We start from the raw sequence: 26576 nt of genomic DNA on the forward strand, positions 1-26576 counted from the left end.
AATATGGTTTAAAAATTTTCAAAAATTACTCCATGAAATCAAGTTAATGGTAGAATTTTATTACAAAGAACGATTCTAACCAAAGACGTTGAATATACAAGAAGTGGAGGTCGAGAAAAAAAACATTGCATTATTTTTAATACAAAAACAATTATTGGCATAGAAAGAATGTCAATAAACATATATGTCACACAAGTTCACGTTACCGTAAAATATGAAAGGTGGTACAAATCACTATATATATATGTAGATGTATATATAATTCAATGCCACTAGCCCCTAAATTATATATTTTTCTCGGTTTATTTTAAAATATTTATTGTAAAAAATCAATGTAGGCAACCACCAAAAAATAAAATAAACAAAGTTTTTTTAAAAATAATTTAAAGTGTTTGAGTGATAGATGCATCCAACTTTTATATATATATATATATATATATATATATATAATGATAGATTAAGACATAGATATATAAAAAATGAATTTACCCGCTTTGTTTACCTTTAGACCTCGTCTAAACTCTAAAGTGTTGCAGTCAAAATAGGTCGAATTGTTATTATTGTTTGTTTGTCTTCTTTATTTTATTATTATTATTATTATATATATATATATATATATATATATATATATATATTACAAAACTTTGTATCTTCACGTTTATCTACTCATCGATAATTTCATTTATCATAATAATATCTGACAGATTTTTTATTATATTTATAAACATGATTAATCTATTTTAGCTATTTTTATCTGAAAAACCATCTTACAAAATACTCTAGTCATTCTTAGGTATGCTAAAAAATTTGTACTACTATAACGAATGTTATTTCATCGATGTAAAAAATAACGAAAACTGATTTCTATAAATTTTTTACACTCATTTTGTTATAATCTATAAAACGCTATCGAGTCATGTCGGATCGAAGCCATCGGATATATCTATAAATAATCTACTAACAAATCTGAATTAATCGTTTAAATTTAGAGCCAAAACTCTAGCTCGAAGAGGAAAATAATTAGATTACCAAATTCCGTACATAATAATCCCAATAACTGAATCGAACAGATTTTTATTTTTATTATTTAATAAAAAATAAATGAACCCAACTTCTCAAGTCTCAACAAACTATAAAAATCCTCTCCAACAAAAAAAAGATCCATATTATCGACCCATACCTGGAGTCTAGCACCATCGGCTGGTACCCCGCCAAGTAGAAATCCCCCGCCGCCAGCTCCGCCCCACCACCGCCGGCCAGGTGGGCCCTTCGAAACCCAATAACGTGGCACTCCAATGGAGAGTCTCTCCACCCGCTCCGTCTCTATCCCCCCTCCACACGTCACTCTCCCTCCACACTTTTAGACCAAATTGGCCCCCGAATGACAAACGACAGACGTATCTTCGTCTCGTTGCTTGTGCAAAAAAACTAGAAAGGTGTATTTTTTAAGGGGAAAAAAAAAACTGGGTATGATGAAATACATCATTGTAGGTATACCGAAAGAGGATTACCGGTATTGAGAGTGGTTTTATGGTTTTTCATAGTTTTCTTTTGACAGAAAGAAATTAAAGGGTGGTTGAAATATTCGGCATTCTGTCTTGATAATGGTTTTATCGGTGAATGCGGCGGCGGTGGTCGGGATTCTGACGAGGGCTTTTTATGCGGATGAACAAGATATAGCATTCGGGAATCCGTGGTGGTTTGTGTTCGCAGGTGTTTCGTGTTTTCTCGTTCTTTTCGCCGGGATAATGTCTGGGCTGACGTTGGGTTTGATGTCACTCGGCCTTGTTGAGCTTGAAATTCTTCAGCGGAGTGGCACCTCCAAAGAAAAGAAACAAGCTGGTATTGTTGAATTACTGTTTCGTAGATTCTGATTATCGTAGGCGAATATATCATTGGTTTGATTTTTTGTGTTGTGTTTTGTCAGTATGTATGATTTTGAAATTTGCACTGTTTTTCAGCCATTATTTTTCCGGTAGTCCAAAAGCAGCACCAACTCCTCGTGACCCTCCTAGTTTGCAACGCCGCTGCTATGGAGGTGAGCTGTTTTCCACGACTTTCAATTCTATGGATTTTGTGTAGAATTTTTAGTGGGACCCTTTTCATCTATGATAGGAAAGCAGTGATAATTGTATCAATTCAAGTGATTTTTCGAGAAATCACGTATTTCATTATTCTGAATTTCTGATGTTGATCAGCAGCCGAAAGTCATAAAATAAAATCTCAAATGTGGAGTCTTTGACAAGTTTCAAGTTTTACTAGCTCTGTCACAAATTTATCTCCAGGCTCTCCCCATATATTTGGATAAAATATTTCATCCTGCAGTTGCGGTCATACTCTCGGTGACATTCGTTCTTGTTTTCGGTGAGGTACATTTAGTTTCTACTTTATGTGATCATAATTGTTTGTCTGGAATTTGAAATCCTTACTTTTGCCTTGATTGAATAGATTATTCCTCAAGCAGTGTGCTCTAGATATGGGCTGGCTGTGGGTGCGAATTGTGTATGGCTCGTGCGTGTCTTGATGATAATTTGCTTTCCAATTGCTTACCCTATAGGGAAGGTACAGTTTACTAAAACAATACAGTTCTGTTGATTGGTCACACCTGATAGTAAGATGTACATGCTTCATACATGCGGATGTGATAACTTATCCTAGTAATGCTACTTAGCTGGAATATTCACGGATTTAATTGGAATTAACCATCAGACAAATTGGGCTTTGGAGTTTACGTTTGTTTCCCTTCAGTTATAAACTTCAGTATATTTGCAATTCTTGTGAATTGATGTTCGTTTATATTTTGTTAAGTTCAGATTCTGGATGGCGTTTTGGGCCACCATGAAGTTTTGTTCAGGCGACCTCAATTGAAAGCACTCGTATCCATCCACGCCCTGGAGGTATTTAATCTAAATCAGGGCTACATTTGGATATATGTGTTTGCATTTAAAATGTGGTATTTGAAAATACATTGATTTGAAATGACAAGTTTAAGGTTTCGTTTGGATGGAATGATTTGAAGCCATGAATTTCAAATTCATTTGGTTGCTTGGATGAACTTGTGCTGCTAATCTATGTAGAATGTAGATGTAATACTAATTATGATGGATTTGAAATACACCAAAAAAATTCAAATTTCTTCCCAATTCCAATCATTCCCCTCAAATCAAATTATTCCATTCAAGCACAATCTAAGGTAATTTCATATCATTTCGAAATTTATATGAGCAATGTTAGATGAAAATGGGGAATTTGAGTTTTTTGGCCCAATCATGCAAAATAGATTTGAGATGTATATTTGGAATCCGCTCAGTCCAACTTCATCTATCCAAACACAAGCCAAAACTGATGGCAATTGAATATGTTGTAAGCCTTACTATTCAATATTCTTGACAGAAATACACATTTAAAGGCCAAAAGTTCGTTCAAATTTGCTGTAAAGATATTCCTCTTGTATCTTTGCTCACTGTCATTCATGGTTTATTTTGGTTGATATTATGAAGGCTGGTAAAGGTGGTGAACTTACTCATAATGAAACAGCTATAATAAGTGGAGCACTGGATTTGACTGAAAAGGTATGTTCGGGTGTGGAAGGATCATTTCACAATATCTTTTCTCCTATTTTTTTCTCTCTCTTTAATCGCTTGTCTACCACCTTTTCCCCCCCTCATTTGAGCATGTACTGAAGATGTATAATGCATACACTTATGGTGCTATATAGACATTGCATATAACTGTGAAGAAATATTGAAGTGGTTTCAAATATTTGCAGACAGCAGAGGAGGCCATGACACCGATTGAATCGACTTTCTCTCTTGATGCCAGTTCAAAATTGGATTGGTAAGTTTTAGCTAATCTCTGCTCCCCATAAGGACCATTTATGTCCTGCTAGAATTGCCATATAAAGATGATCTCTCTGTCTCCCAGGTCATAGTATTTATTTTTTGGGGTTGGATCGGGGCTTATAGTTATTACTCATTAGAAGCCCAAGGTGCATATAGAACCTAGACACGAAGAACAAGACAAGGCCCATATTTAATTGGAGTGTAGCGCCTAGTGAGATGAAATGCTAAAGTTTTAATATTTGTGGAGAATTTTAGTACATATAACACAATTAAACAAGCCATCATTTGTTATGGGCCCAAATACAGCTAGATGTTTTATGTTATTGGGCCTAACCAATCAAGCCCAAGGATTACAATTCAAGCCCAAGGATTACAAGTCCTAGAAGAATCTAGATATAGTGGAGGTTATAAGATGGTAGAGTGGGAGAGGTAGGATCATTCAGTTCATTTCTTTGTTGAGTGTTAACTAGCGTGTGCTAGGGACTAGCTTTGGCTAGGGACAGAGTTCATCTCTGGGTGTTTTCTTTCAATTTCCAGCGTAAGTCATTTCTTATTATATATATAAAATTGTGGTTGCAACATCATTAGTCTGTAAGCAAAAATGCATAACTATGTTCTTTCATTTCATTTTACTATCTTTACGTTAAAACACACTTAAATTCAACGAGCCTTAAAAGCTCAACAAGGATTGGCTTCATCATTAGAACATGAGTCTCATCAAACAGCTGCACCGTAGCTTGGGCAGGCCAAGTCTTGTTGAGCATTGAGACTAGAGGCACGTCTCATCACTCATGGGTTTTTAGTAACAATGTCCCAGGTCATGTACCGGTTCATCAACGAGCACAAAGCATCTATCTAATCGAAGGGTTAATAAACTAGCTATCACTAATTTGCATAAATTTTTCAACCCATTGTTAGTTTTTTCCAACAATTCTCCTTGATGTTCTCTGATCTGGAGGTAAGATTTTGAGCAAGAATTAAATCTATTCTCCAAGTCTCCATTAATATTTAATGCCATGCAGCTTTTATAGCTGTAGCTACTTTCCTTGTTCTCCAATAAATTGTTTTTCATGAAAATTAAGTTATACATTTTATGCAGAGTATATCCTGTCAGCTATTTGGTTATCAGCATCTTTTTAATCAGTCTAGACAAAAAGATATATGTATAAAAAGGAATCTTATATTTGAAAATACCCTTTCATGCAGGGAAGCTATTGGAAAAATCCTTGCACGGGGTCACAGTCGCATCCCTGTCTTTTCAGGAAACCCAAAAAACATTATTGGGCTTCTACTGGTCAGCGGAAAGTTCATAAAGATTCACTGGAATATCTTGCACTAATAGCTAACTAAATGGTTATTCCAATTTTATCTTGTTTCTCGGTGAACAGGTGAAAAATCTTCTCACTGTGAGGGCAGAAACTGAGACTCCTGTAAGCGCTGTTTCCATTAGGAGAATGCCTCGGTATGTTATGTTCTCTGAATGATCTTTTACCTGACTTACGTAGATCATTTAACCACATGAATTTCATCCACTATATTATAGGGTGCCAGCAGACATGCCTTTGTATGATATCCTTAATGAGTTTCAAAAAGGTAGCAGCCACATGGCAGCAGTAGTGAAGGTGCGAAAAAGGGAGAGAAAGCTCTATTCTTGTAATGGTCATGGGATGGTTAAAAAGGACACTTTTACCAACCCGGATTCACAATTGATTTTTCCATTGCTTGACAAGAATGATAAACAACCAAAAAGTTTTGTCATAAACATCGAAAAGGCTTCCAAAAATAATGCAGTCGACAAGGGTGCTACTTACAAATCAAATGGTATGATGGAAGATGGTTGCAACCATCTAGAAGAGGACATTGAGGATGGAGAAGTCATTGGCATAATCACCTTGGAAGATGTATTTGAAGAACTTCTGCAAGTAATTAACATTGTTTCTACTTCTTTAATTTTTGGAGAGAAGCTACAGTAAAGTTATTTTTTCTGGTTTCTTGATTCATTTTAAAGCATCTTTTTAAAATGGAAAACCGAACCAAACACCACTTTTTATATGTATATGTATAAAAAAACACTTTTGAAAAAGAGGAGCATTTTTCAAAACAGTTTCTCGATTAAATGCACGTCGGGAGACTCGGGCACAAATCAATTTTTATGGCCAATTCTTCTCCTACTTCACTTTTGTGTGTTGCGAATGTGTTGTTTTCATTTCAGGACGAAATTGTTGATGAGACTGATGTGTATGTTGATGTACATAAAAGGTATTTAAAGTGTTCCTTTGCATTCCCCTGAATATTGGCTTTATTCTCACGAGGGTAATAGTAAGATTCTGTTGCTTTATTATATCGCAGAATACGTGTGGTGGCTGCTGCTGCTGCTGTTTCATCTGTTGCGCGAGCACCTTCAACCCGTAGATTGGTCAGTCAAAATCCATCGTGAGTAAGCACTAGATTTTGCTGTAAACTTCTTCCTACTAGATTCTTTGCATTCATCAATCACTACATTGATATTTCTGTATTTCAAATTATGAGGAAAAATCTCAAAGGTGTAACTAACTGGACGAAACGTAGTTTTTTTTTTTTTTTTTTTTTTTTTTCAAAAATTACTGCAATATTTTATGGTCATTATATGTTTCTTTTTCTAGACTTTATTACTGCTTCAAGAAACATGCATGACCTGAAATATCTCTCTTGGTGCAATTAAGAGATGGTCAGGCTAGTTACCAACGTTTCTTAAATTGCTATAAATAGATGTCAATCCGGTATGGGGCCTCGGCCTCGGTCATGCTTCTTTTCGAGCAAATGCTGCTTGTGGTCTTATTCTCCTATCGTGTATTCTGAATTTTCCCAGGGAAGCCTCGTTGAGCAAGGAACAACTGCAGAAATGCACGAGAGAGAACGCTAATGGTTGGTGAGATAAATTCTTCAAGCTCATGAACTTGGCAATCGGATTTTTAAGTTTTGAATAGAAAGTTGCAAATAAGTTGTAACATGTGCATAATGGTAAGTAGCAAGTAGGAACTTGTTCATATTTCTTCATCCCAATGTGTTGCACTGATTTGTTTGTTGAAGATTTTGCACCTAATATTTTGTCTTTCCACCTTGTGATTTTATATATGTATACCAATACACCCCAGAAAGCACAAGTTTCTTAATTTGAATATTAATATAATAAATAATATTTAGTTTTTTAATATAATAAAGATTATCAAAATTTTAAGTTTGTTTTGAAGGACAAAGTCAGATCAAATTTATTAGAGTTCAACGAAGAGTTACAGATTTGCGGTCGTGCTTATGAGCTTTTTTTGTATTTTATTTTATATATATATATATAAATATTTGGCATTTAATACTCACGTATTTTAAAGTGTTATTCTCCGGTAAAGTGGTGTTAAGAGTAATTTTGCATTGGTATTTTGGAGAAGATATATTTTGCCAATATTTTGGATATAAAAATTGATTGGGAGGGATTTCAAAAATAATAATAATAATTGAGATGGTCTCATAAATTCAAATCATAAATGAAACTGAATAGACCAAATTACCACTGTTGAATATAAACAATGACGAAAATCCCCGATTTCTTAGCCCATGAGTCTCTGACTCCCCCCCCCCCCCCCCCCCCCCCCCCCCCCCCCCCCCCCCCCCGACTCTTATATATTAATATAATATTAAAATTAATATTATATACGAGGAAACATAATCTTCCCAAGCTAATAAATGTTGTACCTTATGTCAAAATGTCGCCTTTTGGCTCTAAAGTCAAACTAGATACGAGGTACAACTTGTGGAGCTACAAAGGAATATGATGAGTCAATTACCTATAAATATGTATCCTTTTTCGTAACTCACAATCAACAGAAAGATACAGACATATATGACTCATTCGCTGTGAAAAATTCCTGCGCGATTTTAGGTCAGAATTCGCCGTTGTTTTTCCCTTTAGGGTTTTTTTCCCCTTTACCTGTGTTCTCGCCGTCAGGTTTGGGTTAATTGCATTGAATTATCATCGTGTTTTTTTTTAGAATTTTTTTTTTGGTTTATTAGATTACCGTGTTAAACATTTTTTCGTCAGTGATAGGTGCATGAAATATTTAGACTTTGAAAATTGAAATTCATGCCTTCTGTTGTTTGTTCTTTATGTATGTGGACGACTGATTTCAAGGTGTATCTAATGGATGGATAAAACTCAAATTATAGGAATTCTGGATTATCGTTTAAACTTTTATGTTTTTTTTCAAACTGAATTGATCCGTAGAATTCAGAGATGGGATTCAATGAAGTGTACAATTCATTGCTGGAGCTTTTCCCGGAGGTAAATTCTGGCTTCAGTATAATGATCCACTATCTTTTTTGTTCTCGTTGAGTAGGTATTTTTGGTTTCTTGTTCACTCAATGGCTCTACCCCTTGATTCTTGATTGCAGATTGATGCCCGAGTCATTAGAGCTGTTGCTATTGAGCACAGCAAGGATCCTGATGCAGCTGTTGAGGCAGTGCTAGAGGAGATAATTCCTTTCTTTTCTGAAATATCGAGACCAACTACACCTTTGACTGAGAGGAGTTCATTGGGTCAATCGCCTAAAGGTAGCAATTAAGTATTAAGCTTTTTACTTTAAACTTTTTCTTGAGTAGATTTATGAGACATCTGCTCCTATTTATATCTGCTGTGTGATTCTAATTGTTCTTGTAGAAGCTATCGCTACTGCACAATCTGTGGATCGCTTGCCCGTGAATGCAACAGGATCAGCTGAAGAGATAAATTCTAACAATGTGAATGGTGGGCACAAGTCTGATGATGCTAATGATGAGCATGATGAGGCGTTCTATGATACATATAATGGACAACAAGATGGAGATGGTGAATCGGCAATATCAGGTAAATTTGGTGAAAATAATATGAAAATATCTTCTGATATGTTCTCCCGTGGTCAACCTGCTATGTGGCTGGAGGAAACAAGGGTAAATATTCTTCAACATGAAGAGTCCGTACACCCTGAAAGAGCTGAAACAGTTTCAGCTTGTAAATGTCCAGAAGATGGCATCGAAACCTCATCTGATGCAACTCTTTGTCAGACACAAATGTCTTGCACAGATGGCAATAAATCTGTTGGGAATATTGTTTCAGAGGCTGTTCCAAATTTAACGATGAGCCAGTCAGAAAGCGTTGTCCAAGTGGTCGTGTTTCCTAACATGAATGGAAGTAATTCTGAAGTAAGTTTTCCATCTGATACTGCTTCCGAAATGGAAATCGCCAATGACAATGTTATCATTGAAGATGAGTCTACCGTAAATGATTCTGTGTCGCAATCTAGCCAAATCCATACCATGGGTGTTCTCGACGAAATTATCTCTGAGGCAAGAAATAACAAGGTATCATAGATAACAATTTTTGTCCTTACCTATTATCTCGGTGTAAATTCAAAACCTTATGCATAACAACCTGTGTATCGAGTGTTATGTAATATTTCAATGAATGACATGATGATTTGATGCTTGATAATTTTTCTTGCTGATAATAATGCGGATGTGCAAATATATGATATCTGAAGACTGAATTTGGATGGATCAGATTTTTTCTTCTTTGTGGCAACACCTTGGGATTTAGCTTTCCACAGGTCCCTAAGCTAGCCGCGTGCATTGATAATATACCTGATAGACTGATACTTGCTAAATTTTGCAGAAAACATTATTCTCTGCTATGGAGTCTGTTAAAAACTTGATGAGGGACGTGCAGCTGAAAGAGCAGGCTGCAGAACAAGCCAAAGAGGAAGCTGCCAAAGGAGGCATTGATTTACTTGACAAGGTGGAAGAGATTAAACTAATTCTGAAGCATGCAAAGGAAGCAAATGACATGGTTCTTTTTTTTTTCCTGTGAATTATATGTCTCTTACGATGATCTGAAATGAACTCTGCTCTTTAACTAAATCGTGTTCTCCTTCCCTACTCTCGTTTTTCTATGTTAGCATGCCGGGGAAGTATATGGTGAAAGGTCCATCCTCGCAACAGAGTTGAGAGAGCTTCAGTCCCGTGTACTCTACTTGTCGGATGAAAGGGACAAATCGCTTGCTGTTCTTGATGAGGTGGTTTTAAACCCTTCCCTTTTCTGTTGTAATATCATTTGAATTATGATATGTTTTGCACACCCGGTTGATAATGAACTGGATATGGAGTTCCACATGCGAAAATATTCAAACTTGGATACGTGCCAATGCATATTTTGTTAGCTAAACGGTTTCTTATTAGTTTGAACAAGCTGTTCGAGTTTTAGAATTTTGTGGTCACTTTTATCATTACTTAAGTTAAGAAGTATAAAGAAATAAAATAGAGAAAGGAAAATCGAAAATATAAGTTATTCTCATAGATATTGGTTATAAACTTTATTTGAATATACCAAGAGTCCAAGACGAATAGAAGTGCTTGCAAGGTTAATTTTCCTCTTCACTTTCTTAATTGTATCATTTTCTAGCAGATGTGTCAAACTTTAAAGGTGCGACTGGAAGCAGCTGAGAATGAAATAAATGATGCGGAGCAAGAAAAAATTAGAAAGCAAGTTTCTGCACGAGAAGCATTTTCTGAACAGGAAAGTCTTATGGATAGGGTTGTACAAGAGGCAAACATCCTGAGACAACATGCGGAGGAAAATGCCAAGGTAACTGCTCATTTCTCTACGTGACTCTAGTTCATCTCAATTCAAGTCAAACCATTGAATGTTGACAATACGATGTTCAATCTGATTTCCTCATAGCTGTTGCATCAACTCTTAACTATTTATTGTTCAAGTTTCTTATCTACAGTTCCACTGATTCTTTTTCTCCTTTGTATTTCAGCTGCGAGAATTTCTGGTGGATCGAGGTTGTGTTGTAGACACTTTACAGTAAGTTATTTAAGCGCTTGCAATTAATTCACCTTTTATCCGAGTTACCCTTGCTTTTGGGTGGACCACATCATTTTTTATTTTTATTTTATCTTGAATACACGATAGTTAACTAACTGCATAATCGCGGAATTCTCTGGTAACTGAAAAGTTGCATTTGAACATGTCGGATGAATAATCTGGAAAAGTTTAACAATCTAATTCATGAAGTGACACCGCGTAATCATATCTGGTTTCTAGATTCTTGTTGTAATTCCTTATGGCCTATGTTAGTATCAAAGTCTCGTTACCAACAAAAGTGAAAAGTATCAAATTGTAGTGAAGAAATGCCGAAATTTTTCCTAAAAGATTTAAGCTGACAAGCGTGTATCTCCGTCACTCTTCTTTCAGAGGAGAAATAGCTGTTATAAGCCAAGACGTGAAGCTTCTAAAGGCAAATATTGATGATCGTGTTCCACTGAGCAAATCTCATTCCTCCCCCCAAAGTAGCTGCATGATAGCCTCCTCAAGTTCCTGGTTGAAAAGTTCAATTCCAGATGAAGTGGAGCCCGGGCCAGTCCCGGATGATTCAACCAAGGCTCAACAACTCATGGATCCAGTCACACAGGTATCTGTAGATGAAATGGCTAGATATGATCGTGATGCACTTATCGCAGAGGGATGGGATTTTTTGACAACCTTGAAACGTGACAAGGACTTTTGAAGAACAGGTTAGCAATTCGACGTTCTTGGAAGTTTCATTCTCATTACATCTCTACAAACTGATTTTGGTTTTATCAAGTTTTGTTAAAACTGAGTTACTACTAGATTCTCACCCTCTTCAATTCTACTGTTGATTGGTGACTGGAATTTTATGGACTCTTCTATTAAATGCTGAGAAATTTTGTTAATAATAATGGTTTGTTAATATTTAAAATTTTCAGTTTTGTCCGACAATTTGTTATGGTCCGTACTGGGGTACCTAGTTGACGGTTTAAATCTTGAAGTATTAAATAGCTTCTTCCCAACTGCTGTTTCCGTTTTTGGTGTATTAATATATGGATTTTATATTCTCTTGCTTACCTCGTCTCTTCGATCAAAACCATGGGTCTAGGGGGTGTGCTCGATCTGTATGTGCTCTTTCAGTTTCTGAGAACATGAACCTAGGTACATAAATTTTCATGGATACATTTGGAACACAATTAAAATTGATCTCCTGCACAATTCAAGAAGCCCGAAGCTTGCGGAATCTAAATTACTAGGAAATATTGTGCTACATATTAAAAAAATTTATACGTAAGATCTACCCTCTACTAATATTTAACAGAGTAAAGAGCTGCACAACTTGCTTCTGGCACTGGTGCCTCTAAGGAATGTATCCAGTTGAGCAAGCATGAATATTGTCTACTCAAAGGAACAAAAGACCTTCATTTGCATGTTCAAATGTGTTCCTCTAAAAACCAATCTAAACCATAACTCTTCAAAGTTCCTGCATGTATAGATTCAGCTCGGTCCCGCGTCTTAATGAACTGCCATTTCTCTGTATTTCCATCGGTTGAAAATATCTCCATATTTAGTCACTCCAGCGCAGAAGCATAACAGTGCATCTCCATATGATGTAAAGGCGAGTCCTTTGCTGTCTGATTTGCTTCGAACATCTTTGAATCGACCCGGATTTCGAACTTGTTGCCATGTGTTATGTGTATCTGCAAAATGAAATGTATTTGTCTCTGAAAAACTTTCGGAATTTCTTCTGTGTCTATGGTAAGTGGGTATGATTGTTTAGACCGTTCTGTTATTATTTATAGTATTCGGGGAAATGGAGAGATGGAAATGGAAATTTGTTGGATAACCAACTTCATGGTGGGCCAAGGTATGTGGGTTCCTCATTTGAGAAAACAGTACTCGTCGGTTTATGCCCTACCTCTTCAAGTCCACAAAATTTTTCCCAGTTTAGTCTAATCCTTACAGATGTCAAATAGGTTTTACCAAAAATCGTTTTGATATCTTTTGCTTGCTACTTCGGTTCATTTTATTAGGTACATTAACATGACGAGTTTACCACCTTTGTTTAGGTATGGATAGAGGATACAGTTTGAGTTTCGAGTGGGCAAAGAGGAGAATTAGGATATGAATTCCTGTGGGGTAGAATTTGTTTGGAGTGAAATGGCCGTCTTTTGTAGTTTCTAGATAAGGAGGATTCTATTTCGAGAAGATTTTGCGTACTTAATTGAAAAAATCCCAATCCTACCAAGTTTGACTGTTTCTTGATGTGATTATCTCACTCCCAAACATAACAGATGCAGGTGGATTGTGGGCGTCTTAGAAAGGGCTTTAGTGATGTGATAGTATCTAGAATTTTTGATTAGTAGGATATTTTTCATTTACAAATCTCACTTGGATGTGCATCTAGACTAGACGCCAATCTTGAACGAGACTCCATTTTACTATTCACGGGCCTCGATGTGTCTCATCTGTCATGTACAATCCGACACATTTGGGTAATCCTTGGGTCATGGGCCCAGATGCGACCCATCTGTCATGTAAAATACTACACATTTGGGTCATCCTTCTTGGGTTTTGATCATGGGCCTGATTGGCCCATTGCATAACCATGTTCTTGTGATTTAGACATTTCTGATTGAGAGCCGGCATTTGATGATACTCCGATGCATGTGAAGAAAGAAAAATAATTTGGTAATTTAACGAAAACAACTTATTCCAGTCACTAAAAATCCTAATCTTGATGCGCGTAGAAGAAAGAACAAGGGTTCAGCAAAAATATTTGGTTTCTAAGAAAGATCATGAATGTATTACATATACGACCAGATGCAAAGTTAGAGAATCACGATGAAACTTTATTTTCTATCATAAGAACCCAAATGGAAACTCCCTAGTTAAAAGAGTGAAACTTCAGGTCAACATCTGCTTTAAATGAAATGAGGGGCTATATATCTCTTTGTCGAATTTGGTTACCTCGTTCATTCGCCATCAATGGTTCCTCATAAACGCAGTACATTATCTAATTTTTAAGCACTCATAATGTTTCTCTATTAACGCCTTCGAATAATTATGGTTTTAGGCAGGCACACATATGCCAACAAAAAAACGAAAAATTTCATGTTACTTTAGGACGGTTACGAGACGATCTCACTGATCAATTTTACGAAACAATCTTACCAATCAACAATCAATTCGTCTCCGATCAATTTTACGAAACAATCTTACCGATGAATCTTACCGATCAATTCGTCTCCGATCAATTTTACGAAACAATCTTACCGATGAATTTTATGAGACTGATCTTTTATTTGACCCAACTCATAAAAAACAATTACTTTTCATTGTAAATATTGTAAATATAAGCGGGTTGACCAGTCTAAAAAAACCTACCATAGTATTAATGCTAGAGGATGCATTCAAGGATATAAATTTAACAATAATAAATGGGGTTCACTAAAAATCACTCCACATGAATTCGTAATTTAGATGCACTCTTTCGGTACTACTGCCCAACATAATAAGGCCGCATCCAAAAAAAAATTACCAAGTCACCAGTTACAACTTACAAATCTTCATATTAAACAAGGGTCAAGACTACCAACCTTTTATCATATCACTTTTCAAAATATGGAAAGCGAATTTGTGATTACTCTCTTCAGTAACAAGGGTTTTTGGAACGTAAACTACTAGCAATGTACATGGATGGCTTTACAATGGAAGCCATCTGAAGAAACTACAAATCACTGACTAAAGGTTGCGAAAAAATCTACACAACTATATCACGTCATCACACTAGACAAATTTTAATGGACAAAACAAAAAAATTGTAACCAACGCAAGGAAACAGCCCAACAGAATGCTGCGACTCCCAACAAAAAGAGCTTAGGATCATCTATTCATTTCCCAACTGAAGACCGCATACCTATTTACACGATCAGTAAACAGATTTATTCTCTACAATGTCGAAATCTGGAAGTTCCCATGCTGTCAGACATAGCAAGACCACCTTCGATGAGTCATGGCTCCGAAACGAACAAGAATTCAACCTAATAAACAAATGGTAATGAGCAACTAGGGATAATTGACGAACTGAGAAATTGAGAAGTAATGAATATGTGATAACAATACCAGTCTGGCGCAAGTTTACAAATGCATCATCTTGGTCTCCAGTAATTTGGACCTGAACACACACAAAAGGAATAAGAGAGGTGGCAAACACATAATTCAACCAACCAAAGGTTTGCATGATAGGACGGACGATCCATTTTCAATTGTCTCTATAGTTTACAAGCCGTAAAGTATATAAACGGTGAACATACTTGAAAATATCCAACATATAATTGCTGGTAAACTTTATATACTACCTATTAATTCTAAAGATGAGTGACCTAGAGACAAGCTACAGTATTTAGGAAGTAATTTATAGTGAACATTCAAGCCAACAAAGAACGCACAACTCATCAATGTGAAAGAGTCCCCCCCGTGCTCTTTTGCCCAATACAATAACAATATCTGACGCCAGGTTAAACCAACCGAAAAACAGTCAGCAAAATCAAATTCATTTTCAGCATAACATATAAAGATAGATGAAGCACCTCTATTTCCCACAGGAATAGGACCTTCAGGTTCCCTGTAAGGATTGAATTGCCTGTGGTTTGGGGGCCGGGGAGGGAAATTCCACCTACTGTTGGTTGATGGCTCACGGGGTGGACCGTTGTATGACATTTGCCCATGCGACATCCTGGCACCATTGCGATAACATTGACCTGGAAAAGGAGAGGGGAGAATAACAGGATTGGTGACATTTAAAAATTGGAAATGTGAACCAAGATGACTTCAATTTCCAATAGTAGAAGGAAAAGCTTTAGTTACCAGAGATGGGAGGTAAGGGAGGCCTCCAGCACTCTCCAATATTATCACGAGGGACAAATTTATTTCTGTCACGGTCCCGGTAAAAATTGCTATTTTCTTCATTGCGTATATGGAATCTGTTAGGATGGGAAGGAGGAGGTAAATCCCTTCGCGATGGGATCTGTCGCTGTTGGGGGTACGAAAATTGATTTGACGGAGCAGGGTGAGGTGGGCGAACATGAAGACCCTTGTTGAAACCACCCTCTCCTGGATGGATTCTATTAGAACCTTGAGCAGATAAATGGGATGTAGGTCTATCATTGAAAGAGCAGGTATTGATGTTGTCTGGCATCTGCCTTGGTACTTGGGCTTCAAAATCCTTGTTGTCACGAGCACGATGATGCACCGATTCCACGTTTGTTGACTTCATTCTTGGCAAACCAGGCTGCTTTGCCATAGACCCCGGTAGATTGTTGTCAAAATTCTGCACAAGCATTAAGATGTTAATTAAAACCATCTAGCACGGTAGCAGTAGTCTAGACATAAGACATGAAAACTAGGACAGAGAGAGACCTGAGAGCTTGGATAAATATTTGCATTAGGACCACTAGCAGAAGAATCAAGCACCGCATGGGGAAAACTAGATGGTGGAAGGGGATATGGAGGTGGTGGATGCGAAGGAGACCTTTGCAAAGGAGCACATGCCAAAGTCGCACTCTTAGGTTGAGAGGTAAAAGGTGGCCCATAATGGTTATCAGAGTGATGATGAGGCAGTTGTGTGTGATCTTTAGTAAGATTACCAGTGGAACTATTTTCTTCCTCACAATAGGGGGCCACATCCTCCATTTCCAGCTCACCATCCACATCTTCCAAAATAAGACTTCGCTTTTCAACTGCAGGTATCAGAGCCCTTTCTCCATCAATATTTTCCAGATTATGCTCTGGGGTAACAGCCTCAAAACTCTCTCCATCTGAGTCACTTCCTACATCATCATCTCTCAGCATACGAGGCATACAGAAACCAGGAAGCTGAAAACTTGAATTGCTAAAGTAAAACGATGCATCTAGTTAGTTGTGATTCAAAATAATCATACATGCCTGAGAGTTCAAATAACAAAATGGTAAAGTCGGAAATCCATATACCTTCCATATTCATCAACCAACATACCCTCCATTTCTCTAATAGGGTCATCAAAAGCCCTTTCATTTCTTAACGGTCTGCGAGAGCTAGCTTTAGGGTATGAAACACATAGCGCGTCAAGCTCCCGGATGTGGTGGTGAATGATTGGCTCTGGAAGAATCTTCCTCTCCTGCCATACTCTCAAAACCTATCCAGCAGAGAAAAAGGTTTAGCACCACATTTCAAAGTACAAATTCAATATAAAAAGAAACAAAGGTCAATAAACAAATCTGAGAGGTTGTGGCTCCACGCACTTTCAAACACTGTCTATGATTCTCGAGAGAACTGCTACCAGGAGGAGCAGCTGCCAACAATAATCGTGGCAACACTGCCTGTATCACAGAGGGATAAATGCCACCGTCACCTGAACAAGACAGAGGACCTGAGGTTCCGAAACTCCAAATACTACGAATACCAACAAACAAAGTAAGCACTATACCTTTCATTCCTCGGGAACATTGAGCAATTGAATCAACAAGGAAAAACAAGTCCACTTTTTTGTGTGAATTCGACTCTCTTTCCAAATTTTGTGCAAGTAATTCCACCACCTAAAGCAAACCATACTTTTGTCAATATTAGCACATGAACATGAACTATATGCAGATGAGGTGGAGGCAATTCTGTGGTATAACATGCTGTCTTGGTAGAATATCTAGATAACTTTTTAGCTTACCAAGTGTCGAACCATATTAACTTAGCATATATACATGACACGGAGCACTCTAGGCTCAAGCCATGCGTAACATAGTCCAAAATAAAATCCAATGTGATGGTCATTCAATTTTGCTTTTAGACTAATAAGTATTTATTTTAATGTTATTCAACAGCTTATGAAGTACATATCATACCATTATGTGCCATAATTTTCTAAAACTATCTACTTGCTAGCATATAAGCGCTGGTGAGCCTTTGTTTTAATAAGGTAAATCCTGGATTCTAGGATGTTTGTATGCCTTGAGCCATCAACGATTATCATTATTGTAGTAAATACTTGATGTCGACTTCCAAGGTAGACATAGACTCAAAATTATACACGGTACCAAATATATATCTCTGTGCCCAAACATCCATGACAAGAAACAAACCTCCGAAAATGTGAAATGAGAAAACTTCCTTAAAGTTGTCAGCCAGGAAAATCTCTGATAAAGGAGAAGAATTGGCATGATTTGAGTGAAAAGATCCTACACTCTATTCAAACTCTAACTTCTCATAGATCAATAGATGATTCCCAAACTCTATCCAAACAACTTACAATCAAGAGGATAGAATGTCATGTTATCATTCATCTCATCTTGTCATTATTCTATGCTTTTACCACAATTTCCGGTACATATCGAGTAATTAATAAGTACACCGGGAAAATGGATTACAGAACAGCACTTTTGTATGCACGGAATTCCAATAAATGTAAGCTAAGAGGACCCACATCATCAAGGAGATTCAAAGCACAGATGTTTGCAAGGTGAATGTAAGCTGTACAAAGGAGGTTTCACAAAAATACACTCCACGAAATCAACGAATATAATTGAATAAGCAACTATGTCATGGATATGGCTGCTGAACATATCTAAGTAAAAGACTCAGGGTCAAAGTAACAAACATGTACATGTGAACATAAGCTAGGTGAAGGAGGTTTCACAGAACAAGTACTCTCCATAAAATCTATGAATATTGTTAAAATATGGAACAATATAATGGAGTTATTAATGACCAATGGTCATGTATAAGTGAAAGACTCTGGGTCAAAATAATGAACAAAATTGATCATAAACAACAACAGCATTTTTTACTAAAACAAAAATGTTTGCTAAATTCTAACAAGGGTACAGCTGTATCAAAATTTTGAGCCACAGAAAACTTAATCATAACCAGAAGTCTACCTTAATTGCGAAACCGAATTTTGCACAGTCAATAGCAACCCGTGTGGCTCGGCCGATGTTCTCTTTCGTTCCCGTTAGTGATCTGATAGCGGCTTCAAAGGACGACAAAGTTTCTTCACCTTTGCTGTTTGACTTTTCAGCAAGTTTAGCCTTATCAGAATTTAGCCGAGCATCAGGACTACAAGAGCTACGATTTTCAAGGTAATTATTATCTGATGTGGAAACATTGCCCATGGAAGAACTGCGAGGAGATGTCTTAGAGAACAATTGCAGCCCATTAGTCAAAGATGAAGACTGGATGACAGCAAAATCCTCCAGAGGCTCGTTGGAAATAGGAATGGAGTTGGATAGACATTGACGATGACCACTGGTTGAAACTTTCGCTAGACTACCAGAGGGCACACAATTTGAAAACTTAGATGCTGGGCTACGTATTTTCACAAACTCTGACCTGAAGATATACCCAGTCAGAATGCTAATCAAGGTATACCAAGGAATGATAAAAAAAAAATATTACAAGTTTAAATTGAAGAAAATAGTAGAATAACCTCCTGTAAGTTATAAGTACTTACTTTTGGCTATCTTGGTTTTTTTTGGCTAACGATAAGCCCTTCACACCGTGAGATTTATCACCTACACCCACAGCATTGTCTACCTGCACACTGGCGTCACGATTCAGTGAACTACCAGCAATTTCTTTCAGCGCATGGACTTCTAAACTCACCAGGGGAATATCAGGACTAGATTCCTTCACTGTTGCATCCAACTCCGAACATTCAATCTTGCAGTGCTTGGTCGGAGACATAATAAAACCAGGTGCATTGCGGTCCAAACAAACTTTTTCTTCACCAATGTCTTGTGGGTCTAATTTTACATGCTTAGAATCTAGTTCTAAAGGTGACACTTTGAGACATTTAAAATCAGAACCTTCGGTGTGTGCAGTTGAATCTTTGCATAATTCAGGATTCGAGCTATCACTGCTATCACTTCTAACACAGTCCAATACAGTTTTATATGTTTTTGAATCAATTAGAGGTGTTTCTGTGTTTGATGCAGAGCAAAACTCGGAAGAATCAAAGTTATCATTGTTGCTATGATTTTCAGCCGGTGCTGATCCTGATTCAATGACAGCTTTGTTTCCAATTGACAACTCTGAGCATTCAGCAACGGACGGACAGTCTCCGTTGCTTTTGGTTTTCACTGTCAGAGGATAACTGGAAGCACTTTGGTTATCTTCTGCCACATTAGCAGACATGGCTTCCAATGCACGGTGTAGTCTTTTAGATGGAGGTAAAGCAGCTTCACCATCCACAAAATTCCTAGTTTCCCATAAATTCTTACCCACTTCCCATGATTGAGCCTTTTTAGGACTTGCAGGCGATAAAGACATACTAACAGAATCTACTTCAATTGGAACAGATTCGACATCGCAAGGATCATCCACCTTACCATTCAATGGTCCAGAGGTCTGTGTTGCAAGTCTTTCAACAACTTCCAGCACCTTCTCCTCTTTATGTGCCATTTCTTTTTTCTCGGCAGGTGCAGGTCTCTCCAAACGGACTCTTGCTCTTTTGAACAATGGCAAGTGTTCATCACCATCTTCTCTAGCACATCTTTCAGCTAATTTATCATTATTACTAGGTGAAACACTTCCATTTCTAACTTCAGCATCAGAAACAACTCCATTGAAATTAGCTGCCCCAACAACATCATCACTGTGTCGTTTTCGATTAGGACCCCTTTTCTTCTTTATGATGGCAGTGCTGGTTTGAAAGTCGAGCTTATTATTTAACTCTGTTTCCTCTTCGTTATTATTTTCGCTAAAATGATCCACTGCCATTGGTTTACAATGGGATTCTACAGTGCTGCCGTTATTGAAACTAGGTGAGTCAGAGTCTACCGTCATAACTTCAGATTCATTCTCTTCAATACTATCATTTGATACTGAAGCAGGTGAGTTTGCATCATATCCTTCAGAATCATCAGAGGATTTCATAATCCTGGCACTTCTTCTCAAAGATCTATCTTTTGATGAATTTGTACCAGAATGCTTAGACCTCCTGCTGTTATTCAGAGAAGGTAATGTTAGGTTTTGGGGTCCTTTGGCATCTATCTTTGAAAAACTTCTCAACCTTCGAGCAGATATCCTTCCCTGTGTCACACTATTCCTTGATTGGGTTACTTCAGTTTTACTTCTTGTTGAATAAGAAGTTGAAACAGGAGTTTCAGTGAATAATCGAGCCTCCTCCAATTCTGTTTCTGCTTCATGCAAGGCATCTTCAGCAGCTACAGCTGCAGCAGCTTCCGTCAGAGAGTTCAAATCATTAGTGGCCGCAGTACAAAGTGGCTGTGGTTCAGCTCTAATAACAGAATCCTCATCATTGACACACTTAGTCAATGATTCCTCTGACTTATTTTCATTGTTTATAATGATTTCTGTGGTTTCATTAGCACTACTAACTTGTTCCTGTTTCTTCAGCTTCTCAAAAGAGAGAATTATCTCATTTACTGCACGGACAAAATCAGCACCCTTTCCATGACGTTTTCCTAAAAGAGACGATTTTCTTTCTTCCGTAAATTCTTCGACATCAGCAGGATTGCAGAAGCCACTGTACAAGAAGTAAATTTACTATAAATACATGCAGAAAATCTTACAAGTAGGCCATTGTTTATATTATTTCACAGTTATCGAAGTTCCTGTGTAGTTTTTAATTGGAATCTTGGCCTATATTGTTTTTGGCTCTCATACTATTGTGTCAATATGTTGCAAAAATGAAAGAATGACATTAAAAAACCAAATCAAACGTCCTGAAGATGAAGGGTTAACAATCTTTCAGAGGTCACATAAAACCTGTGTTTTCTGAGCCATCGAGTTGAATATAAAAATTAGAGAACAATTAGAAAATTTTAACATGTACAAACGCTACGCAGCATACAGCAAGGGTGAAAAAATCCCGACATGATTAATTACTGACCATTAAAGAAGAGTTGTTCAGCAACCAAAAACGATATGACTATAAAGAACATGACAGCCGAACTTTTTTTATAATAAATCATGTAGTCTCAGCAACCAACTACAAATGCCTCTTAAGCATAATGAACAAATTAGAGAGAGAACCTAAATACTTCAGAAATACATGTTACTTAAACAAAATATAATGCAGTGCGTACAGCAAAAAGATGCCATGCAGAAAAGTAAAGGGAAAAAAATAGATGCCATCCCCAAAATAAAAAAAGGTTAAAACACTTTAAGTTCATGGGTTCAGCTTTTGTGAAGGAAACTCCATAGCAAAACAAAGGAACAAAGTAAATGATAAATATAAAATCGTAAACCTTAAAAATCCCTGGCTTCAGATCTTCTTCATTGAAAGTTCAAAATTGCCGTGAAGTAAGTTAGAACACAAGCGAGTACATATTTACAACGTGGTTCAGCCACAGAATCAATTTAAAAATGCCTTAAAGCACAGGTAAAATGTTAAGTGGGAACCCAAAATAAAATAAAACCAACACTCAGAGAGAGAAGAAAGAAAACTAACATTTGTTGTGTCCCAAAAAAATGGACTAGAACTTTCTTCCGATCAGCCGGATAACCCCACTTCTCTGGCTCACTCACCTGCCATTATAAAATCATTGAATCAATCTTTAGTAGAGTAAAAACTAAAAAGACCTAATCTCGAAAGTTTACCAAGAGCCAAAAAAGTAAGGTAAATGAAACTGTATTTTAAAGCTAACGAACAAAGCCAAATGCTAATTTAGGGAAAACAATTAGCGTTCAAAATTTCAAGGACAGGACCAACACAATTTCCATCTCTTTCCAATCACTCATCCGGCAAGGCCCTCAAGGGTGTCCGGTCCTTTATTTAGCTAACCTAATGTTTTGATGGTGATATGCATGAGGTAAATGGAGATGCAAAATAACCGTACTCACCCATATTTTTAATCGTGACTTCTTTCCCTATGCAGTTAAAAAGGACATCTAAGCCCTCCTGAGATGTGTGGTGCTGAAAAATTATCCTCACATGACCATGACTTCAGTCAAAACATATATTTAAAGCTATTGACCATCCATCACATGCAAATATATATTCCAAACCTATATTTTTGCCATATGAAAACTACAGCCCGATTAAGTGGCACAAACAACAAAATTTAGTTGAAATACACAACGCTCAGAAGAAAAGGAACAACATAATCTAAATGAATATAAAAGTATATCAATTTTGTTAAATGTTGCTTAATTTCTTCAATATTGCTAGTCATATCGTCCAGAGTGCTACTTGCAGAATAAAACCACAGTAGATAGCATCCATCCAAGTGCTACAGAGTAGTTTCACTTTTTTCCCAGTCAGTGTATGTTACATCATTTAATCTCAACACCACAAAACATGCTTACACACATGTTTCTAGAATCTAGATATCCAAAACCAAAACAAAACCATTTCGCCTAGATCTGCAGTGAAAGAATATCGAACAACCTAATCATAAAACAAAGAACCGCATGATACCAAAGAAGCACATAACTTGAGGCCTGACTACTCGAGTAAAACAAAGAAATAAACAAAAATCCCGGAAAAAAAAAACCCCAGGCAGCATACCGTTGCAGGCCATGCAGGAAAGCCCTTCACTTTGGCAAGCACAAGATCACCGACCTTCCACTCCCGCCGCGTGGTCGAAGCAGCCGCCGCCGCCGCTTTGCCGACCCCTTTTCTTCGGCTCGGCGCCATAAAGCTACACGAACCGATAATCACCAGTCATCAGAGTCCAAATCGGAAACGAATTAAAACCCCTACTCTCGCACAATTGTTTAAAAATCCAAATACAATGAATCAGCTAATATTCGCTCCACTTAGAGATGAATGGAGTCGGCACAAAACCCTAACCCTAGTAATCTGGACAGAGAGGGTAGTGCAGATGGGGCGTGGGGGGGCGAGAGATTTGTGGAAGAAAGGCTGTGCTTAATTGCGGAAAAACAGATAGGAAATGAGTTTTGTTTGTTTGATTTTTGGAAGGGAAGGGGGCGGTGCTATAGTGCGCCGATAGCGTGTAGGATCAAGACTGCGTGTCATTTGTTACACACTTGTACAGTTGTGTGAAACCTGTGGCGCAGGCCCGCAGCACGTGACGTAACGATGAGATTGGGCTCCGCCAGAAATGGGCCCAAAATATCTGGGTCGTGGTTTCTTGTATTTCATGGCTTTAGCCCATTGATGGATACATTCGATCGGTGCTCCAAAAATAAATCACGATGGCCTTTATTACAAGGAAAATTCATTCTATAAATAATTACGGAGAGAATGTCATTTTGTCTTTAATTTGGTGAGAATAGATACTTTTCAATTTTTTTTTTATCACGTACAAATCGCCTTTGTGAAATTGTGGTTCATAAATATATGTTGAACAAAGATAATATTTCAACAATTTTATAACTTATGAACATTAATTTATTCACAAGCATGATCTGGATATCTAGATATACTATGAGATTCTTAGAAAGTTTCATCAATGTTTTTTTTCTAATAAAATAAAATTACCTTTATGAAACTACGAAAGCAAATAATCCCCAACGGTTATCTTTACTTTTTTACTATATTATAATAGAAAAGAGTCTCATAAAAACTATTTTTAGTATTTTTAGTGAACATCCTAAAATACCCTTAATTTTACTAATTAAAATTTTAAGAAAACCAATACAAGAAGGGTAATAAAGTAATATTACATTCTCAACTTCTCTCACGTTTATCTCTACTATTGTAATATTTGATTGTGCTCCTCATCCAAAAATAATTTATTTATATGATAAAAAAACATAAAACCTCTCATGTTCTTTTATATTTTTTTCACTCAAATTTTTCCTTCAATTATTCTATTTTATATAGTTTTCCCACACAACGTATGTGCTTTTTGCTAGTGTTATAATTATATTATTTGTTAAATACGAGAGTTTCGTGTAAATGGTATATGAATGGAATGACTTGATTAATTTGGACAAATATATTTGATTTGAGAAAAGAATATTATAGCACCCATAGCAATAATTACATCCCGTAGAAACATCTTCGGGCTGCCTCGTGAGCCACTTGAAAAAAGTGTATCTCAATTCTTGTGACATATTCAATTCTTGGCTTTCAAACAATAATAATAAAGAAAGTTAATGCCGATCAAAAAAAAATAAATAAAGAAAGTTAATGTTGAGTATATTTCTAATCCAATTATCATTACATTTAACATAATTAATGAATGGTGGATTTAATTTATACAAATAATCAAATTGATTTTTTTTATAAAAAAAAAAACGAAATACATCTAACCAAATGAACTAAAATTAAATTTCATTTTCAGTTTTATTTTTTAAAATTTCTTTATGACATAAGATAATTAAATGTAGAACAATCTTCAGAAAGAAGAAGAAACGGGTGAGCGATGAAAGAAATAATTTGTTAGAAATTCACATGTAATTAATAACTAATCTTTGATGCAGACACGTTCCACATAAATACATTTGTGCAAACCCCACCACCATTCCTATATTTTGATGTCCTTTCCTCATCGGGCCGGGCTATTAATCAACTAATGATTGACACTATAATTGTTAAAGAAATGGACTTTGACTTAACTCGATCCAAAATGCTAGCTCAAGAAGAGATGATTGTCCATGTCTATATGAGGAACATTAGAACTCTATCAAACCGATCTATGACATATTTCAACACACATCCGCAAAAAGAATGAACATCTGGATTATGAAGATATTAACGAGTGCCCTGATGTGGGATATATTTCGACCCCTCACATGCCCAGGAATCACGAACCTCTGGAGCGTGGAGTGTGGAATGTGGATAATGCTAGGGGTGGAATAGGGTCGGGACCCGTCCCGTAAACCCCTTACCCGACTCCCGTCCCGAAAAGAATCGGAAAACTTTTTTTCTCCCGATCCCGTACCCAAAACATTTCGGGACCCGACTATTTGGGATTCCGAATGTTCGGGATCCCGTCGGATAGAGAGAGAAAATCCCGAATTTTTTTTCATGTTCAAGATTTCGTTCAAAAAATAAAAATTTTGATAATTTTATTAAATATACTATTTTAAAACTTATATTTATAAATAAAAATAAATTTTCAACTTAAAACATATAATATTAAAATATTTCGGATAATATTTCAAAGTTTTGTTAAGAGAAAAAATGTATCGGATAATTAATAATAAAATGTTCGGATACAATTACTAAATAAATTTTGTTAAATAGATTGTCAAATTAATCTCTTGAGTCTTGTTCTACATATTTGTTCTAATTAGATAATTATAAATATGAATTAATTAAATTATTAATTTAATTTTTCAAAAAAATACACAAAAATAAAATGGCATTTCGTGATTTTACAATTTGATCGTCCCAACAATAAAAATTATGCAAATTAAGTCCACAATTAAGTGTTATATGAGTTGAAACCTAATAATATTTAACTTATTATATTAATAAAGTTATTAATAAAATATATTATTTCTATTATTTCGGGACGGGTCGGGAATCCCGTCGGAATAAGGTTTTATTCCCGATTCTGCTCCCGATATTAATCGGGATGGGAAAAATCCCGAAAATTCGGGTCGGAAAAATTTCGGGTTGGGATTTTTTCGGGACGGGAATGGGATGGGATTCGAGAAGGGTCGGGATTTCGAAAATTTTTGCCACCCCTAGATAATGCAATGGATCGAGTTGTGCCCGAGATACGTCGGTTACTTTGATCGATCTAAGTTTAGGTAAATATATAAATAATTTGATGATCAAGGAAAACTCGATCATACCATGAAAACATGATGCAAACAAAAGATCCACAAAGATTAATGTGATACATCCACCCTAGCTGGATAAAAATATAGAAAAATACTATTATGTTATGGAAAAGAAAGAAATAAAATTGTTTTTTTTTTGTCTTGGTGATTTATATAATCAAATTGCAGTCGATCTTAATC

At 36.5% G+C, this 26576-nt stretch overlaps 3 protein-coding genes across 7 annotated transcripts; 2 read left to right on the forward strand and 1 right to left on the reverse strand.

Moving 5' to 3' along the window:
- Positions 1–1160: 1160 nt before the first annotated feature.
- LOC140892838 (DUF21 domain-containing protein At4g14240-like) lies at positions 1161–6924 on the forward strand. 2 transcript variants are annotated; one of them, XM_073301853.1, is made up of 13 exons: positions 1161–1842; positions 1962–2038; positions 2286–2369; positions 2449–2562; positions 2814–2897; positions 3501–3572; positions 3770–3837; positions 5049–5136; positions 5231–5304; positions 5386–5764; positions 6055–6101; positions 6192–6279; positions 6691–6924. In XM_073301853.1, exons 1-12 carry the CDS (start codon positions 1605–1607, stop codon positions 6277–6279), a joined length of 1413 nt encoding a protein of 470 aa, XP_073157954.1. In that variant the 5' UTR covers positions 1161–1604; the 3' UTR covers positions 6691–6924. The 2 variants fall into 2 exon arrangements, with proteins under 2 accessions (XP_073157954.1, XP_073157953.1); XM_073301852.1 differs by having other exon boundaries at positions 6192–6275.
- LOC140892837 (uncharacterized) lies at positions 6821–11670 on the forward strand. Of its 4 annotated transcripts, XM_073301851.1 has the most exons (10): positions 6821–6842; positions 8098–8154; positions 8265–8424; positions 8531–8716; positions 8966–9210; positions 9521–9694; positions 9804–9920; positions 10310–10489; positions 10668–10714; positions 11105–11670. In XM_073301851.1, exons 1-10 carry the CDS (start codon positions 6831–6833, stop codon positions 11415–11417), a joined length of 1491 nt encoding a protein of 496 aa, XP_073157952.1. In that variant the 5' UTR covers positions 6821–6830; the 3' UTR covers positions 11418–11670. The 4 variants fall into 4 exon arrangements, with proteins under 4 accessions (XP_073157952.1, XP_073157949.1, XP_073157950.1 ...); XM_073301848.1 differs by having other exon boundaries at positions 8531–9210; XM_073301849.1 differs by lacking the exon at positions 6821–6842 and adding an exon at positions 7632–7755 and having other exon boundaries at positions 8531–9210.
- A 2603-nt stretch (positions 11671–14273) lies between these two features.
- Positions 14274–23646, reverse strand: LOC140886337 (protein HUA2-LIKE 2-like). The gene is made up of 12 exons (XM_073292873.1): positions 23203–23646; positions 22144–22220; positions 19180–21216; positions 18608–19058; positions 17167–17275; positions 16982–17091; positions 16691–16875; positions 16121–16592; positions 15569–16031; positions 15292–15462; positions 14825–14876; positions 14274–14742 (listed from the first exon to the last, which is right to left on the reverse strand). The coding sequence occupies exons 1-11, from the start codon at positions 23329–23331 to the stop codon at positions 14851–14853; spliced, it is 4230 nt and encodes a 1409-aa protein (XP_073148974.1). The 5' UTR covers positions 23332–23646; the 3' UTR covers positions 14274–14742; positions 14825–14850.
- Positions 23647–26576: the final 2930 nt, after the last annotated feature.

Source organism: Henckelia pumila, chromosome 3 (assembly GCF_033568475.1).
Source record: "Henckelia pumila isolate YLH828 chromosome 3, ASM3356847v2, whole genome shotgun sequence".
NCBI lineage: Eukaryota > Viridiplantae > Streptophyta > Magnoliopsida > Lamiales > Gesneriaceae > Henckelia > Henckelia pumila.

Bases quoted from the DNA above. Each gene is read 5' to 3' on its own strand.
- LOC140886337 (XM_073292873.1), bottom strand. From the start codon at position 23,331: ATGGCGCCGAGCCGAAGAAAAGGGGTCGGCAAAGCGGCGGCGGCGGCT. The intron at 21,217-22,143 runs GTTAGTTTTCTT...CTTCTTGTACAG, and splicing joins TTTTTTGGGACACAACAAAT to TGGCTTCTGCAATCCTGCTG. The intron at 15,463-15,568 runs GTAACTAAAGCT...CTCCTTTTCCAG, and splicing joins TCCCTTACCTCCCATCTCTG to GTCAATGTTATCGCAATGGT.
- LOC140892838 (XM_073301852.1), top strand. From the start codon at position 1,605: ATGGTTTTATCGGTGAATGCGGCGGCGGTGGTCGGGATTCTGACGAGG. The intron at 3,838-5,048 runs GTAAGTTTTAGC...CCTTTCATGCAG, and splicing joins GCCAGTTCAAAATTGGATTG to GGAAGCTATTGGAAAAATCC. The intron at 5,305-5,385 runs GTATGTTATGTT...ACTATATTATAG, and splicing joins TCCATTAGGAGAATGCCTCG to GGTGCCAGCAGACATGCCTT.
- LOC140892837 (XM_073301848.1), top strand. The intron at 8,155-8,264 runs GTAAATTCTGGC...TCTTGATTGCAG, and splicing joins TGCTGGAGCTTTTCCCGGAG to ATTGATGCCCGAGTCATTAG. The intron at 9,211-9,520 runs GTATCATAGATA...TAAATTTTGCAG, and splicing joins CTGAGGCAAGAAATAACAAG to AAAACATTATTCTCTGCTAT.